Source organism: Mytilus edulis, chromosome 6, assembly GCF_963676685.1.
Source record: "Mytilus edulis chromosome 6, xbMytEdul2.2, whole genome shotgun sequence".
NCBI lineage: Eukaryota > Metazoa > Mollusca > Bivalvia > Mytilida > Mytilidae > Mytilus > Mytilus edulis.
The window spans coordinates 47278764-47297846 of record NC_092349.1 but is presented as its reverse complement, the minus strand read 5'-3'; the positions used below and the strand labels follow the sequence as shown (position 1 = coordinate 47297846).

Here is a 19083-nt window from a genome sequence, read left to right as displayed (position 1 = left end):
GTTAGGTTGGTGGGTTTTTTTCGGCCATGTTTTGAAATTTTTCTATTTTGCCTGATTCTTACAAAGACTGGCACTTAAAATCTTTTTGGTTGATTTTTCTGTACATTTTGCCTTTTACTCTCTATTCTGTAAACCCTATCCATTAAATCCCTAATTAGAAAAAGATAAAACTTATTAAAGCAAAATAAAAATCAACCAAAGTAACTGCATAATAGATTTACTCAGAGAGGGGAGTGTAGTATAGTTAATATGTTCAATATGTCACTTTTTTTTGTGTATTCTTTTATTTGTGTAACCTGAAGCGAACGGACGCACAGACGGACGGATGAACGGAGGCACAGACCAGAAAACATAATGCCCCTCTACTATCGTAGGTAGGGCATAAAAAAGTGAACTCTAAGGAAAATGGCAAACAAGTTAATTAGGAAGGCATGTAGTTAACTAACACACTACATTACTAACACTACTGTCATAGTGTTTATATTGACAAAAGTTAGGGAGGAATGTAGTTAACTTACACACTACTGTATGTTCTCCAGTAAATACTGCTAACTTTACAGCCTTTGCCATCCCCAGACGTGAAAAATTCTTGTAGTTTATTCTTTTCTTCGTCAATGTCAGCCTAAATGGTTTAAAAAATAACAGTTATCAACCTCATGCAATATAAGTATTCAACATACAGGAAGAAAAATATCAGAGAATTGAAAACTTGTCACATATATTGTATGGCATAACCGGACCTGAATGAATCATGGTGTCATGTTAATACCTATGAATTGTAGTTGCTGTCACAGAAAACAAAGAACAAAGTTTGATCAAAGAACCATTCTTCCGAACCTGAGATCACCCCCCATGATTTGGTTGGATTTGTGTAACTCAGTGTTTAGTTATCTATGTTGTGTGATATAGGTAAAGGGAAGCAAGCACGGTGAAGTGTGTTATTAAAATTTACCTTGGTTAGCTGTTGTGGATGGAAGTCTACTGTTAACATCAGATCACCAAGGAGACATGAACGAACTGTCAACAACCTCCAATAACCTTGATGGTGTTCAGGGTCATAAGATGTAAGTGGTCTGCTTCTTATATAATCTTGAAAACACTGAAAAATTTGAATAAAATTGTAGAAAATATTATTATTATCATATTCAATTTTTACATTTTCCAAATTGAAATTCTGTATGGCCACGTACAGTTAATTCATGTATTTTGACATCTTATTGGAAACAAATCCTTTCACCATTTCTGGATTTTTGCAGTTTTACACAGCATAAAACATAAACATTTTGAAATTAACGCTGTCAGTGTAAAAGTACTAGCTTAATGTGGACTTAAATAGTGAGTCCATTTATCTGTAGAATACAGAATTAAAAAAATACATATACATATTTTTGTCTTTGATGCTATTTTGTGGTCTTGAAGATTGGCTTTTGTCCAAGTTTCATAACAATCAATGTAGGTTAACAAATGTTTCACGTCAAAAAGTATTTAATTCTAGACTATATGTAAATGTTATCTGTAAAAAACTAAGTCAATCTATCACAGAAATACTAAAAATGAAAAAGATATTTTCAAACGTTTGCTTCTGACTTTATCACTTAATCATAAAAGAAATTCTGCCAATGTTTCATAAAATTTTATGTAACTTGACATGACATATATTTGCTAACAACAGATTCAGTTGTAAGAACATATTTAATCTATGAAGCATTTGTGGAATAGTTCCAAAGTAACTGCATGGAAACAAACTAAGCAGTAGAATTAGTTATCAAAGGTACCAGGATTATAGTTTTGTACGCCAGATGCGCGTTTCGTCTACATATATAAGACTCATCAGTAACGCTCAAATCAAAATATTTATAAAGCCAAACAAGTACAAAGTTGAAGAGCATTGAGGATCCAAAATTCCAAAAAGTTGCATTAAAATAATCGAAGCTATACAATCCACAATCAATCACTGAATTTTCTTTCTTGTTATGATTAACCTGTAATACCTTAACAACTTTCTTCATAGTGTCTGGTATAATAAGTAAATCATATGGTTCTCCTACTGAATTGGTACCATCTTTGTACATACCAAACCTAAATCCAACTGTTTTCTCTGCAATTAGTATAAATGCATATTTAAGGAACTGATTTAATTAATACTGTCAATAACAAGTATAAACTAGCCCACATGATTTAATAAGTTTACAGCTGCTATCAAAATATGTTTGAACATTTCAGACCTATGCTTTGATTTAGCATAAATATCTGATGTGGAATAATTTCCAATGATATCTTTGACAAAAAAAAAGGATCCATTCCGAACTTACATGTATGTCTATGTATACCTTCATGTAAGAAGAGAACATGTTGTGTACACTGATTTTTCCCTGATAAAACAATTGATGTCCATCATTAATTGTAGTGTGCATTGGTGTACATATTAAAAAGAAATATCATATTTTTCAATTAATAGCTGTAGAGCATTATAAAACTCAAACTTGCTTTATATTGGACTAGATGATAGCCATATGTCTTTTCAGCAGATTCGGCAAGGCTTACAAAAGAATGTTAATTTCTTTCCCCCGACTAATTAAGTACCAACAACTATAAAGTTAGTCAGTTTACTGCGTTGTTCTTTGTGCTTTTTTTTCAATGTCTGTTTTGTTTTCATTGTTAACAGTCTTGCATAGGACTTGTAAATGTGTTTCTATTTCTAAATTTCACATTTGGTCAAGAACCAGGGTTCGTTCATTAATGTGCCCAATGGTATTAAATTCGTGATTTACATTTCTTAGAGTTAATATAAATAAAAATCACTTACCAATCCGCTTTTTTGTGATGTCTGATCACTTAATACATGTAATATAACCCCTTATAACTTATCAATTTTTTAAGAGGAGAAAGCAATATCTGGTTACCCTTCTGGAGCACCTGAGATCATCCCCAGTTTTTGGTGGGGTTCATGTTGCTCAGTCTTTAATTTTCTAGTTTGTGCCTCTGCCAGAAAATAAAAACAACGGCTTTGGTTGACTAGATTGAGTTATGTTGTGTTTTGTATACATCCCCATTTCCAGTCTCAATTTTATTGTTGTTTTGTCTTTTTCCCTAGAATTGTCAGTTTGTTTTCGCCTAATGAGTATAATTATCCTTTTGGTACATTCTTTATCTCTTTAACAACATAAAAGCCTGTTATTTCCACTGCTGAACTTGCCTATGTTCATATATGAACCAATAGAAAGAGATAGCTAAAATTCTAACATCTATTGCCTACCTTGCCCATTAACATCTTTGCCAATTGTAAATTCACATTTATTTCTGTATCCTTCTTTCACAGGCTGTAAAAATATAAAAAAAATACTGTGTTGAGGGTCTGGATGGGGGACCTTCAATTTCTTCATTATTTCATTTTTTAGAAAATTATTCATCTTTTATACCCATTCTTTACTTAATTCTTCCTATTTAAACATTCCATTATTTTTGTATTATTCAGTTGGTCTATTTTTCATTATTCTGTATATTTTAAGGCCTTAATTCTGCACATTTTGCTAATTATTCTCTACACCCCATTCAGACCCTCTTTAAATGACAGACTATTTAAATGTTAAATGAAACCTACATACTGTGGATTCGTTATTATCCATGTGATACCAATACTTGTGGGTTTTGTGGTAAAGATGCATGATTTTAGTTTCTTGTGTACAATGTGGAAATTAGTATGAAGTTCATAATCACTGAACTAGTATATATTTGTTTAGGGGCCAGCTGAGGGAAGCCTCCGGGTGCGGGAATTTCTCACTACATTGAAGATTGTTTGTGACCTTCTGCTGTTGCATTGGTTTTTCTATGGTCGGGTTATTGTCTCTTTGACACATTCCCCATTTCCATTCTCAATTTTATTGTTCATTAAAGTGTTGTTATTTTGAATTGGCCAGAAATTATCATTTAAAATATAATGTTCTTGTTAAGAAGTACAAAGCTGGTGCAGACTAAAACTTTACCCCATCAGCATAAGCAAAGTGAAATCTTGGACCTCAAAAAAATAACTTGTCATTATCAATATTAAAAAAAATATCAAGTAATATAATATCATTTGGATTGACTTCTATCCATAAAGCTACTTTATTTTTTTCCATGTTTGGTTCTATATATAATAGTACAATATCGACCTTCACAGCAATTCATGTCCTTGATATTTTCTTTTTTGATGCATTCATAACAAAAGACTTAAGTTTAACATTTTTGTTTTTTTACTTACATTCTTGTTATTTGTCTACTCAAATAAAGTTTAAAATGAGTTGGGCAACAAGCTTTATAGTTCTGTACAACACTGTTGTGATAAAATAGCACAAAAAAGTCATGCTCTATAGTATTGTTTTTTTTTATTTGTTGACATATAATTTGTGATTAAGATTATAACAAAATGTTGACTGCTGTACCCTATTTTTGCAATAAACTTATTATGTCTATTTGTTTGGTTAACACATCCTTGTCAATATATTGGAATTGTATGCAACTGTTTCACAAGTGAGAGGTTTAGCTAGCTATAAAACCAGGTTTAAACCACCATTGTGTACATAAAAAGTGCCTGTACCAAGTCAGAAATATACAGCTGTTATCCATTAGTTTGATGTGTTTGAGCTTTTGATTTTGCAATTTGATTATAAATGGACTTACTCTTTGAATTTTACTTGGAGTGAGGTATTTTTGTTATTTTACTTTTGTCATATACATTATAATTCATGAACTAAATAATTTCTATGGAAAAACTTACAGAGGGCTTTATGGGTAATAATTCACAGCATTTACCATTGTAAAGTTTTCTGTAAAATAAAATCATCTTTTTAATTATATTAGATTAAGACAAAATATGGTTAATAAATTTGGGTTGGTGTAAACTTTGCTCTTTCAAATTGCTCTGATTTCAGACTAAATTAATATCATATAGGAATATATGAGACAGCTTTTTAAAAGACACAAGTGTGTACACACTGAAATGTCTTGACTGCTAATCTGACCATTAATTTCATGTTGAAAGTCTTAAGGATAAAGGTTTGACTACAAATATCTCAGACACTTAACAAGTTTATAGATCCATGATAATATGGTCAAGGTCAGATAAATTCTGTCAGACAGACATTGTTGTTTTGGTTTTTTGTTGCACTTAAGTGTTTCTGTTGTTTCGTTGTTTTCCTCTTATAGTTTTTGTGTTTACCTCAGTTTTAGTTTGTAGCCCGGATTTGTTTTCTCTCAAGCGATTTATGACTTTGGAACAGCGGAATACAACTGTTGCCTTTATTTATCTAGCCCACTTTTATAATTGATAGCTATTCAGAGGTGACATGCAAATTGACATTACAGGTCTAAAAGATTACTTCTAAACAATTTGTGATAGTCTTAACAATACCTGTGCAGTGAAAATTAATTTCTGCATTTAAAAATACCGTAGTTTTGTTGAAGAGGATCAAAGTCAACAGACGCTGGAGATTACAATTTTTTTTAATGTGTTCATATTGCAGTAATTAGTTTTATTTGCAACTTTTGTGTAAAGTCTTTGTTAGTTTTATTTTTTTTTGGTAATGATATTTCCCGCCTCTTTTCGTGCTATGGTTTTTGAATAACACCTTACAATACAGACACATACACCTTACAATTATTCTGTACACAAAATACGGCTAACCTATTGATAATGCTAATTAAAAAAACTGACAAATACAAAATATTGTAACATTGAACAATAAACCATAATAATGAGGCCAAGGTCAGAGGAAATCTGTTAAACTGACATGCACCCCTAACATATAAACTATGATTAGATTTTAGTAATTATCTAAATTCATAAAACAATAGAATTTGAGATCACTATCTCCAAACTTTAATAATGCAATTGTATATCATTCTTTTATTTATATTGAAATGCTCGGAAAGTAAAGTTTCTTTTTTCAGAACAGTTTAAAGCTATCTTGTTATTAATTAGATTACATCCATTAATATTATGTATTGTTATTACAGGGTATATACCCTGAGATTGTTTCTTATGTATATTGCCTTGTAACTAGACTATATGGATTTAATTCATTTCAAAATACACTTAAAACAAGAAGTAATTGTAACAGGATGCTGTTACGAAGTCTCCCAAACAAAGCTCCCATAACTCGCCATTTATATGGTCCCATGTTCATTTGATTTGATTTTTTTGTCCAATACAAGAATATATATGGCTTACGGGTGGGGATCTCCACCATTTACAAGTATTCAAACAGGTGGGGGTGGTGGTAACCCCCAGAGACGTTACCTACATTTCATTTGATTTGTTTTATTGTCCCATACAAGAATATATGTGGTTTAGGGGTGGGGATGTTGACTGTTTACAAGTTTTCAAACAAGAGGGGGTGGGGTGACCCCCTCGGGACTTCCCTTTTATTTCATTTCATTTGTTTTGTTGTCCCCTACAAGAATAAATATGGTTTAGGGGTAGGGATCTGGACCGTTTACAAGATAATAGTACATTCTCAAATTGAACGGGGTGGGGGTGACCCCCAGGAACTTCCATTTAATTTGATTTGATTAGTTTTATTGTCCCATACAAGAATATATATGGTTTAGGGGTGGGGATGTTGACCGTTTACAAGTTTTCAAACAAGAGGGGGTGGGGTGAGCCCCTAGGGACATCACTTTTATTTCATTTCATTTGTTTTATTGTCCCCTACAAGAATATATATGGTTTAGGGGTGGGGATCTGGACTGTTTACAAGATAATAGCACATTCTCAAATTGAACAGGGTGGGGATGACCCCCGGGGACTTCCCTTTAATTTCATTTGATTTGTTTTATCGTCCCATTCTAGAATATATATGGTTTAGGGGTGGGGATCTGGACCGTTTACAAGATAAAAGCATATTCTCAAATTGAAGGGGGTGGGGATGACCCCCCAGGGACTCCCCCTATATTTCATGTGATTTGTTTTATTGTCCTATAATCATTTCTGAAGACTGCATGTATCTATCACTTACAGTTTTTAAGTTATATTCATTTGAAAATTTTAGAAAATAAAATCCCATAGGGTTCTATAGTAAACCCCTCACTCCTTCCTACCCCCAAAAATACCCCTTAATAGACCCCAATGCACAAACGAAACATTGATGGCTCACCTAGACATATTAGTCTAACATATTGTAAAATCCTAAGTAAATCTGACAAGCCGTTTAGGAGAACCGCTGCGGACAAGTTCATTTTTAAAGTGGCGGAAGAAGAAGAAGAGGAAGAGGAAGAATAACTAGAATTGCCATTGCAAGCAATAGCGGATGTCACCCTTCCCCCCAATTGCCACTAAGCGGCAGCCATTTCAAAAACTTTTAACAGTGAATGCACATATTTGCATGGCTATGCATTTTTCTGTAAATTTTCAGTACATTTAGATCATTTTTAAAAACATGACATTTTTGCTGTTTCCATGGCAACGGCAGCCATTTTGAAATTTTCAAAGTCAAAAGTCTCATCTATACATGCCATTGTACAATAATATTAAGTTTCATTAAGTTTGGAGCATTTTGAAAATATTTGACAAATTTTCCAGTTTCCATGGCAACGGTAGCCATCTTAGAAATTCCAACTTCAAAAGTCTTATCCAGACTTGCCAGTCTACAATCATATGAAGTTTCATCAATTTTGGAGCATTTTGAAACTTTTGAAATTTTTGACATTTTGATTGGTTCCTATGGCAACAGAGACCATTCCCAAAATCTAATGGCATATACCACATTGGTACATGGGAGGGACCATACCATCAAAGTTTCGATCCATTTGACCTACCATATTAAGAAAGTTAATGCCACTTTAAGGTTTTTGGAGCATTTTGACCTGTTTTGCATTGTTTCCATGGTAACGGCAGACATTTTCAAAATTCCAACGCCAAATTCCACAATTTACAATGTTGCTCATCGTTACTGTGAAGTTTCATAAAATTTGGAGCATTTCCATATTTTGGAAATTTTTGGTGTAGTATCCATGGCAACATAGCAGTTCCAATGATTGCCAAAATCATCCCAAAGCAGTATATAGTGGGCACCTACATTGTATTAAAATCTAAAGATTTTAAGGTTAAGCATTCTCAAACAATTCACCTAACTCTAAAATTATATTTTTTCACCATTTTTCAGTTTCCATGGTGATGGCAGCCATTTTTTTAGTGCCAATATTAAAAAGCAACAGGAAAGTCAGGGTTCCTTGTTATAGTGCACCATCATTCAGATTGGTTCCTTTGGCTCTGAGAAAGCGGGCGGACAAAATTAGGTGGAAGAAAAATAATAATAACTAGAATTGCCATTGCAAGCAATAGCGGATGTCACCCTTCCCCCAATTGCCACTAAGCGGCAGCCATTTCAAAATGGTGTAACAGTGAATGCACATATATGCATGGCAATACATCTTTCTGTAAATTTTCAGTACATTGAGAGCATTTTAAACAAATTCACATTTCTGCTGTTTCCATGGCAACGGCAGCCATTTTGAAAATTTCAAAGTCAAAAGTCTGTATTATACTTTCCAGTTAACAATAATATCAAGTTTCATTAAGTTCAAAGCATTTTGAGAAATTTTGACTTTTTTGCAGTTTCCATGGCAACGGTGGCCATTTTGGAAATTCCAAAATCAAAAGTCTCATCCAGACTTGCCAGTCAACTATCATATTAAGTTTCATCAATTTTGGAGCATTTTGAAATTTTTGAAATATTTGGTCCTGTATCCATGGTAACAGAAGAGTTCCAATGATTGTCAAAATCATTCAAAAGCTGTATATAGTGGACAACTATATAGTGTAAAAATTTGATGATTTCAAGTTTTAGCATACCAAAATTATTTACCAAACCCTGAGGTTTTTAGAGCATTTTGACACTTATGCACTGTTTCCATGGTAACGGCAGACATTTTGGAAATTCCAACGCCAAATTACGCATCTACCAAAGTTGCTCATCGTTACTATGAAGTTTCAAAAAATTTGGAGCATTTTGAAATTTTTGAAATTTTTGGTGTAGTTTCCATGGCAACATAGTGGTTCCAATGATTGCCAATATCATCCAAAACCAATATATGGCTGGCACCTACATTGTGATAAAATATGATGATTCTGAGTTTAAGCAACTCTAAATTATTCACAAAACCAAAAACTGGAATTTTTCACAATTGTTCCGTTTCCATGGAAACGGCAGCCATTTTTTATGGTCTTAGACCCTACTGCAACCCGAAATTTTGTGTTCCTCCTTATAGTGAATTATCATTAAGATTGGTTCCATTTTACTCCAAAAAAGCTGTCGGACAAAAAAAGGTGGAAGAATAATAATAATAACAAAGAAACATAAGAAAAGCAATATGTCACCCGACATTGTCGATCGGGTGACATAATAATAATAATACGGAAAAAGAAACAGAGGAAAAGCAATATGTCACCCGACATTGTCGATCGGGTGACATAACTAGAATTGCCATTGCAAGCAATAGCGGATGTCACCCTTCCCCCCTATTGCCACTAAGCGGCAGCCATTTCAAACTTGTTTAACAGTAAATGAACAAATATGCATGGCTATTCATCTTTTTGTAAATTTTCAGTATATTCAGAGCATTTTAAGGTATTTCACATTTATACCGTTTCCATGGCAACGGTAGCCATTTTGAAATATTTCAAAGTCATAAGTCTCATAGGTACTTGCCAATTAACAATAATATCAAATTTCATTAAGTTAAAACCATTTTGAGAATTTTGGACATTTTTGCAGTTTCCATGGCAACCGTCGCCATTTTTGAAATTCCAACTTCAAAAGTCATATGCAGACTTGACAGTCAACAATCATATCAAGTTTCATCAATTTTGAAGCATTCTTAAATTTTTGCTCCTGTATCCATGGTAACATAGTAGTTCCAATGATTGTCAAAATCCTTCAAAACCTGTATATAGTGGACAACTATATTGCATAAAAATTGGATGATTTTAAGTTCAAGCCTACCAAAGTTATTCACCAATTCCAGAAGTTTTTGGAGCATTTTGACCTTTTTGCATTGTTTCCATGGAAACGGCAGACATTTTGGAAATTCAAACGCCAAATTCAACATATACCAAAGTTGCTCATCGTTATGCTAAAGTTTCAAAAAAATTGGAGCATTTCCATATTTTTGAAATTTTTGGTGTAGTTTCCATGGCAACATAGCAGTTCTAAAATGTGCCAAAATCATCCAAAACCAGTATATAGTGGGCACCTACATTGTATTAAAATCTAAAGATTTTAAGCTTAAGCATTCTAAAATAATTCAAGGAACTCCAAAATTATATTTTTTCACCATTTTTCCGTTTCCATGGCGATGGCAGCCATTTTTTAGTCCCAAAGTTGCACAGACTCTGGGGAGTCAGGGTTCCTTGTTATAGTGCACCATCATTCGGATTGGTACTTTTGGCTCTGAGAAAGTGGGTGGACAAAATTAGGTGGAAGTATAATAATAACTAGAATTGCCATTGCAAGCAATAGCGGATGTCACCCTTCCCCCCAATTGCCACTAAGCGGCAGCCATTTCAAAAACTTTTAACAGTGAATGCACATATTTGCATGGCTATGCATTTTTCTGTAAATTTTCAGTACATTTAGATCATTTTTAAAAACATGACATTTTTGCTGTTTCCATGGCAACGGCAGCCATTTTGAAATTTTCAAAGTCAAAAGTCTCATCTATACATGCCCTAACTCTAAAATTATATTTTTTCACCATTTTTCAGTTTCCATGGTGATGGCAGCCATTTTTTTAGTGCCAATATTAAAAAGCAACAGGAAAGTCAGGGTTCCTTGTTATAGTGCACCATCATTCAGATTGGTTCCTTTGGCTCTGAGAAAGCGGGCGGACAAAATTAGGTGGAAGAAAAATAATAATAACTAGAATTGCCATTGCAAGCAATAGCGGATGTCACCCTTCCCCTCATTGCCACTAAGCGGCAGCCATTTCAAAACAACTTAACAGTGAATGCAGATCTATGAATTGCGATATATCTTTCTGTAAATTTTCAATACAATAACAGCATTTGCCAAAAGTTTCACATTTCTGCTGTTTCCATGGCAACGGCAGCCATTTTGAAAATTCCAAAGTCAAAAGTCTCATCCATACATGCCAGTTGACAATAATATTAAGTTTGATTAAGTTTGGAGCATTTTGAAAATATTTAACATTTCTGCAGTTTCCATGGCAACCGCCGCCATTTTGGAAATTCCAACTCCAAAAGTCTCATGCAGACTTGACAGTCAACAATCATACTAAGTTTCAATATTTTTTGAGCATTTTGAAATTTTAGAAATTTTTGACATTTTGGCTGGTTTCTATGGTAACACAGACCATTCCAAATTTCTAATGGCAGATTCCACATTGGTACATGGGAGGGAACATACCATAAGAGTTTCAATGGATTTGACCTACCATTTTAAGGAAGTAAATGCCCCTTTTTAAGGTTTTTAAAGCGTTTTGACCATTTTTGCCTTGTTTCCATGGTAACACAAGACATTTTCGAAATTCCAACGCCAAATTCCACATCTACCAAAGTTGCTCATCGTTATGCTTAAGTTTCAAAAAATTTGGAGCATTTTGATATTTTGGAAATTTTTGGTGTAGTTTCCATGACAACATAGTAGTTCCAATGATTGCCAAAATCATCCAAAACCAGTATATGCCCGGCACCTACATTGTATCAAAATATAATGATTCTGAGTTTAAGCATCTCCAAATTATTCACCAAAACCCAAAAATTTAATTTTTCACATTTGTTCCGTTTCCATGGTAACGGCAGCCATTTTTAATGGTCTTATGACCTACTGCAACCCGGAATTTTGTGTTCCTCATTATAGTCAACTATCATTAAGATTGGTTCCATTGTCTCCAAGAAAACTGCCGGACAAAATCATTGGAAGAATAATAATAATAATAGTAAAGAAACAGAGGAAAAGCAATATGTCACCCGACATTGTCGATCGGGTGACATAATAATAATAATACGGAAAAAGAAACAGAGGAAAAGCAATATGTCACCCGACATTGTCGATCGGGTGACATAACTAGATTTGCCATTGCAAGCAATAGCGGATGGCACCCTTCCCCCATTGCCAGGCGAGCGGCAGCCAATTTAGAAAATTGTTGTACAGTGATCGCACATATATGCATGGCAATACATGTTTCTGAAAATTTTCAGTACATTCAGAGCATTTTAAAAATTTTCACATTTCTGCTGTTTCCATGGTAACGGCAGCCATTTTGAAAATTTCAAATTCAAAGTGTCATGTTTACTTGCCAGTAAACAATAATATCAAGTTTCATAAATTTTGGAGCATTTTGAAATTTTTTGAAATATTTGATCATGTATCCATGGTAACATAGTTGTTCCAATGATTGTCAAAATCATTCAAAACCTGTATATAGTGGACAACTACATTGTATAATAATTTGATGATTTTTAGTTCAAGCATACCAAAATTATTCACCAAACCCTGAAGTTTTTAGAGCATTTTGACCTTTTTGCATTGTTTCCATGGTAACAGCAGACATTTTGGAAATTCCAACCTCAAATTCTACATCTACCAATGTTGCTCATCGTTACCATGAAGTTTCAAAAAATTTGGAGCATTTTCATATTTTGGAAATTTTTGGTGCAGTTTCCATGGCAACGTAGTAGTTCCAATGATTGCCAAAATCATCCGAAACATATATATGGCTGGCACCTGCATTGTATTAAAATATAAAGATTCTGAGTTTAAGCATCTCCTAATTATTCACCAAAACCAAAGAGTGGATTTTTTTACATTTGTACCGTTGCCATGGTAACGGCGGACATCTTGAAAGTGCCAACCCCAAAAAGCAAATCTTCACATGGTGGTTAACATTATGGTATAGTTCCAACGTCTTTGGTCCGTTTATATTAGAGTTCCAGAGTGGACAAAAAAGTGTGGAAGAAAAATAATAATAAAAACTAGAATTGCCATTGCAAGCAATAGCGGATGTCACCCTTCCCCCCAATTGCCACTAAGCGGCAGCCATTTCAAAAACTTTTAACAGTGAATGCACATATTTGCATGGCTATGCATTTTTCTGTAAATTTTCAGTACATTTAGATCATTTTTAAAAACATGACATTTTTGCTGTTTCCATGGCAACGGCAGCCATTTTGAAATTTTCAAAGTCAAAAGTCTCATCTATACATGCCATTGTACAATAATATTAAGTTTCATTAAGTTTGGAGCATTTTGAAAATATTTGACAAATTTTCCAGTTTCCATGGCAACGGTAGCCATCTTAGAAATTCCAACTTCAAAAGTCTTATCCAGACTTGCCAGTCTACAATCATATGAAGTTTCATCAATTTTGGAGCATTTTGAAACTTTTGAAATTTTTGACATTTTGATTGGTTCCTATGGCAACAGAGACCATTCCCAAAATCTAATGGCATATACCACATTGGTACATGGGAGGGACCATACCATCAAAGTTTCGATCCATTTGACCTACCATATTAAGAAAGTTAATGCCACTTTAAGGTTTTTGGAGCATTTTGACCTGTTTTGCATTGTTTCCATGGTAACGGCAGACATTTTCAAAATTCCAACGCCAAATTCCACAATTTACAATGTTGCTCATCGTTACTGTGAAGTTTCATAAAATTTGGAGCATTTCCATATTTTGGAAATTTTTGGTGTAGTATCCATGGCAACATAGCAGTTCCAATGATTGCCAAAATCATCCCAAAGCAGTATATAGTGGGCACCTACATTGTATTAAAATCTAAAGATTTTAAGGTTAAGCATTCTCAAACAATTCACCTAACTCTAAAATTATATTTTTTCACCATTTTTCAGTTTCCATGGTGATGGCAGCCATTTTTTTAGTGCCAATATTAAAAAGCAACAGGAAAGTCAGGGTTCCTTGTTATAGTGCACCATCATTCAGATTGGTTCCTTTGGCTCTGAGAAAGCGGGCGGACAAAATTAGGTGGAAGAAAAATAATAATAACTAGAATTGCCATTGCAAGCAATAGCGGATGTCACCCTTCCCCTCATTGCCACTAAGCGGCAGCCATTTCAAAACAACTTAACAGTGAATGCAGATCTATGAATTGCGATATATCTTTCTGTAAATTTTCAATACAATAACAGCATTTGCCAAAAGTTTCACATTTCTGCTGTTTCCATGGCAACGGCAGCCATTTTGAAAATTCCAAAGTCAAAAGTCTCATCCATACATGCCAGTTGACAATAATATTAAGTTTGATTAAGTTTGGAGCATTTTGAAAATATTTAACATTTCTGCAGTTTCCATGGCAACCGCCGCCATTTTGGAAATTCCAACTCCAAAAGTCTCATGCAGACTTGACAGTCAACAATCATACTAAGTTTCAATATTTTTTGAGCATTTTGAAATTTTAGAAATTTTTGACATTTTGGCTGGTTTCTATGGTAACACAGACCATTCCAAATTTCTAATGGCAGATTCCACATTGGTACATGGGAGGGAACATACCATAAGAGTTTCAATGGATTTGACCTACCATTTTAAGGAAGTAAATGCCCCTTTTTAAGGTTTTTAAAGCGTTTTGACCATTTTTGCCTTGTTTCCATGGTAACACAAGACATTTTCGAAATTCCAACGCCAAATTCCACATCTACCAAAGTTGCTCATCGTTATGCTTAAGTTTCAAAAAATTTGGAGCATTTTGATATTTTGGAAATTTTTGGTGTAGTTTCCATGACAACATAGTAGTTCCAATGATTGCCAAAATCATCCAAAACCAGTATATGCCCGGCACCTACATTGTATCAAAATATAATGATTCTGAGTTTAAGCATCTCCAAATTATTCACCAAAACCCAAAAATTTAATTTTTCACATTTGTTCCGTTTCCATGGTAACGGCAGCCATTTTTAATGGTCTTATGACCTACTGCAACCCGGAATTTTGTGTTCCTCATTATAGTCAACTATCATTAAGATTGGTTCCATTGTCTCCAAGAAAACTGCCGGACAAAATCATTGGAAGAATAATAATAATAATAGTAAAGAAACAGAGGAAAAGCAATATGTCACCCGACATTGTCGATCGGGTGACATAATAATAATAATACGGAAAAAGAAACAGAGGAAAAGCAATATGTCACCCGACATTGTCGATCGGGTGACATAATAATAATAATAATAATAGTGAAAAAGAAACAGAGGAATAGCAATATGTCACCCGACATTGTCGATCGGGTGACATAATAATAATAATAATAGTGAAAAAGAAACAGAGGAATAGCAATATGTCACCCGACATTGTCGATCGGGTGACATAATAATAATAATAATAATAGTGAAAAAGAAACAGAGGAATAGCAATATGTCACCCGACATTGTCGATCGGGTGACATAATAACAAAGAAACAGAGGAAAAGCAATATGTCACCCGACATTGTCGATCGGGTGACATAATAATACGGAAAAAGAAACAGAGGAAAAGCAATATGTCACCCGACATTGTCGATCGGGTGACATAATAATAATAATACGGAAAAAGAAACAGAGGAAAAGCAATATGTCACCCGACATTGTCGATCGGGTGACATAATAATACAGAAAAAGAAACAGAGGAAAAGCAATATGTCACCCGACATTGTCGATCGGGTGACATAACTAGAATTGCCATTGCAAGCAATAGCGGATGTCACCCTTCCCCTATTGCCATTAACCGGCAGCCATTTCAAAATGGTTTAACAGTGAATGCACATATATATTCATGGCAATACATCTTTCTGTAAATTTTCAGTACATTCAGAGCATTTTAAAAAAAATCACATTTCTGCTGTTTCCATGGCAACGACAGCCATTTTGAAAATTTCAAAGTCAAAAGTCTCATCTGTACTTGCCAGTTAACAATAATATCAAGTTTCATTAAGTTCAAAGAATATGTCACCCGACATTGTCGATCGGGTGACATAATAAAAATAATAAGAACTGACCAAAAACAATAAGTCTCCAAACTTTGTTTGGGAGACTTAATAACCATTCATAAAGACATTAAGTGTAATTTCAGGTCAAGACAAATCATAAATGTCTATATAAATCAAGTCAGCTAAGAGTTTGTGTTACTTAATTATTTACCTTTGTGCAGTAATCCAGTCTTTCAAATCAGTATTGGTTTTATCAAAGTGTATATTTTTGAGAACTTGGGTGGCTACATTCTTTAATGCTTCTTCTATTTCTTCAAACTTTGTCTGAAAGTAATTTAAAATACATCACAATTCTAATGAAAAAAAAATGTTAAGATTAATTCTGATTGCACAACATACAACAAATGTAGCATAAAGGATTTTTGCTAGTCTGTTTCAAAATAACAAGCTTTTTAAATGACTGTTTTAAAACTATATTTTTACATGTATATATAGTTTATAAATAAAAGAACTAAAAAAAATTGGCAGGAAATGATTCTCTTTAGATTTTTTTACTTTTAACATCATGAAAATTGGCCACTTATTTTGTTTCAATAAGAGCATGAATATTTTTTTAATTGCAATTCATGGATAAAACCAGAGGATTCCAAAAAATTTGGCAAAAATTCAAAAACAAGAGAAGCAAACATCATTAAAATCATTTTGCCTTTTCAGTTTCTTGTGCTGATTCACATCAATTTATATGTATCAAAAGAAAATTTGAACATTTTTAACTATTCACCTTCTACTCTTGTTTTAGGTAGATACTTGTCTTGTTGGCAATCATACCATACCTCCTCAATTTTGATCATTTTACATGTAGTCAAATCTGTATAATTTTTATGAAACAGTCCTAAAGACCATCAAATATTACAAGAAAAGGAGAGTTATCAACAATATTGAAATTACAGTTAACACTTTTGAAGAATAAAATACTGTAATATATTATCATTTAGTTTCACAGTTCACTATACATCTTATTTAATATACCTTTAGCTGCTCTTCATAAGGAACATTCCATAATGGAGTCACTGAATTTTTCAACCTGAAACAGACAAACAATAAACATCTAAACATGTATGATAACAATTTTTGTCTCCCAATATTCCTCAAATTATGACTTTAACAAGAATGTGTCCATGATAGTACACATATGCCCCTCTTGCACTATCATTTTTTATGTTCAGTAGATTGTGAAATTGGCATAAAATTTAGAATGATCATATTATAGAGAACTTGTGAACTAAGTTTCAAGTTGAATGGACTTCAACTTCATCAAAATCTACCTTGACAAAAAAACTTTAACATGAAGCAGGCCAGCTCAGATGGACAGAGGGTTGGATGAACGAACGTACAGACATATGAATGGACGCACAGACAGAAAAACATAATGCTCTCAGGTGGGGCATAAAATATGTTCTGAGACTACAATGTAAAATCTCAAATCCACCTTGCAGGGAGGGAAATAGGGTGTCTGTTAACATGTTAACAACACCTCGACTTTATCAAAAACAGTTAACAACAAATGCAAAAATGCTGATAACAGTTAACTCAGTGGGTTGAAAACAGTTAACAGTTTAAATTTATATCAGATAACAGTTAACAACACCTTGAAAAAGACAAAAAACAGGTTAACATAAAAAAGTGCTTTAAGGTCCTTACAATTGCTGCTATTTCATCATAAGGAGTGTGGATTGAGTTTACAGAATAGACTAGAATAATGAACAACAAGAGGCTGTCACAACGACAGCAAACCGGATTTATTAATATTTATTTGTGTCCTGGCAATATCACAAGAACCATTACTGATGAATGGTGAAAGTGAAAATCATCAATATCAAATTTGACCTCCATTTTGTCATCAGTATCAACATATTAAAATTTGAAAAGCTTAGATTGAATGGTTCATGAGTAAATGCAACAACGTGAATGGAAACGCCATTTTACAATCTTTCAAGAACCATAACGCCTGAACGGTAAAAATCAAAATCGTCATTATAGAACTTGACCTCTATTTTGTCATCAGTAACAACATATAAAAATTTCAAAAGCTTTGGTTGAATGGTTCATGAGAAAATGCACGGACACGACTGGAAACACCATTTTTCAATCTTTCAAGAACCATAACTCCTGAACGGTGAAAGTCAAAATCGTCATTATTTAACTTGACCTCTATTTTGTCATCAGTTACAACATATTAAAATTTGGGAAGCTTTGGTAGAACAGTTCATGCGTAAATGCACGGACACAACTGGAAACTCCATTTTTCAATCTTTCAAGAACCATAACTCCTGAACGGTAAAGGTCAAAATCGTCATTATTGAACTTGACCTCCATTTTGTCATCAGTAACAACATATTAAAATTTGGGAAGCTTTGGTAGAACAGTTCATGCGTAGATGCACGGACACGACTGAAAACTCCATTTTTCAATCTTTCAAGAACTATAACTCCTGAACGGTAGAAGTCAAAATCGCCATTATTGAACTTGACCTTCATTTAGTTGTCAGTAACAACATATTAAAATTTTAAAAGCTTTGGCTGAACGGTTCATGAGTTAATGCACGGACAACATTTGATTGCCGCTCGCCCGACCGACCGGCCGCCCGATTGCGTGATCGCCGAGCCGCCCGCCGTACATCCCCAAATCAATAACCGACATTTTTGTCACAAAAATCCGGTTAAAAATGCACAGTAAAGAGCAAAAAAAAATTGAAAGAAAAAATAGACTAAACAATAATGTGTCCCCAGTACACAGATGCCCCACTCGCACTATCATTTTCTATGTTTAGTGGACCCTGAAAGTGGGGTAAAAACTCTAATTTTGCATTTAAATTAGAAGGTCATATCATAGGGAACATGTTAAATAAGTTTGAAGTTGATCGGACTTCAACTTCATCAAAAACTACCTTGACCAAAAACTTAAACCTGAAGTGGGACGAATGGACGGACAAACAGACGAACGAACAAACGAACGTACAGACCAGAAAACATAATATAATGCCCCTGTACTATTGTAGGTGGGGCATAAAAATGAACAAAAATGCACAGTAAAGAGCAAAAAAAAAATAGAAAGAAAAAAATAGACTAAAGAATAGATAATAGGAAATAATGGGGCGCTGAAAT

The 19083-nt window shown here is 33.8% G+C and overlaps 1 protein-coding gene across 2 annotated transcripts in view; it reads right to left on the bottom strand.

The window, feature by feature from the left end:
- LOC139527790 (tRNA (uracil-5-)-methyltransferase homolog A-like) overlaps positions 1-19083 on the bottom strand; it is a 45462-nt gene that overhangs the window by 9016 nt on the left and 17363 nt on the right. For both annotated transcript variants that reach the window (XM_071323469.1, XM_071323468.1), the window contains exons 9-15: positions 16949-17003; positions 16131-16243; positions 4757-4805; positions 3257-3320; positions 1992-2098; positions 953-1099; positions 519-622 (exon numbers count right to left, since the gene is read on the bottom strand). In XM_071323469.1, coding sequence (XP_071179570.1) covers positions 519-622; positions 953-1099; positions 1992-2098; positions 3257-3320; positions 4757-4805; positions 16131-16243; positions 16949-17003 — 639 coding nt within the window. The remainder of the gene's footprint in view (positions 1-518; positions 623-952; positions 1100-1991; positions 2099-3256; positions 3321-4756; positions 4806-16130; positions 16244-16948; positions 17004-19083) is intronic.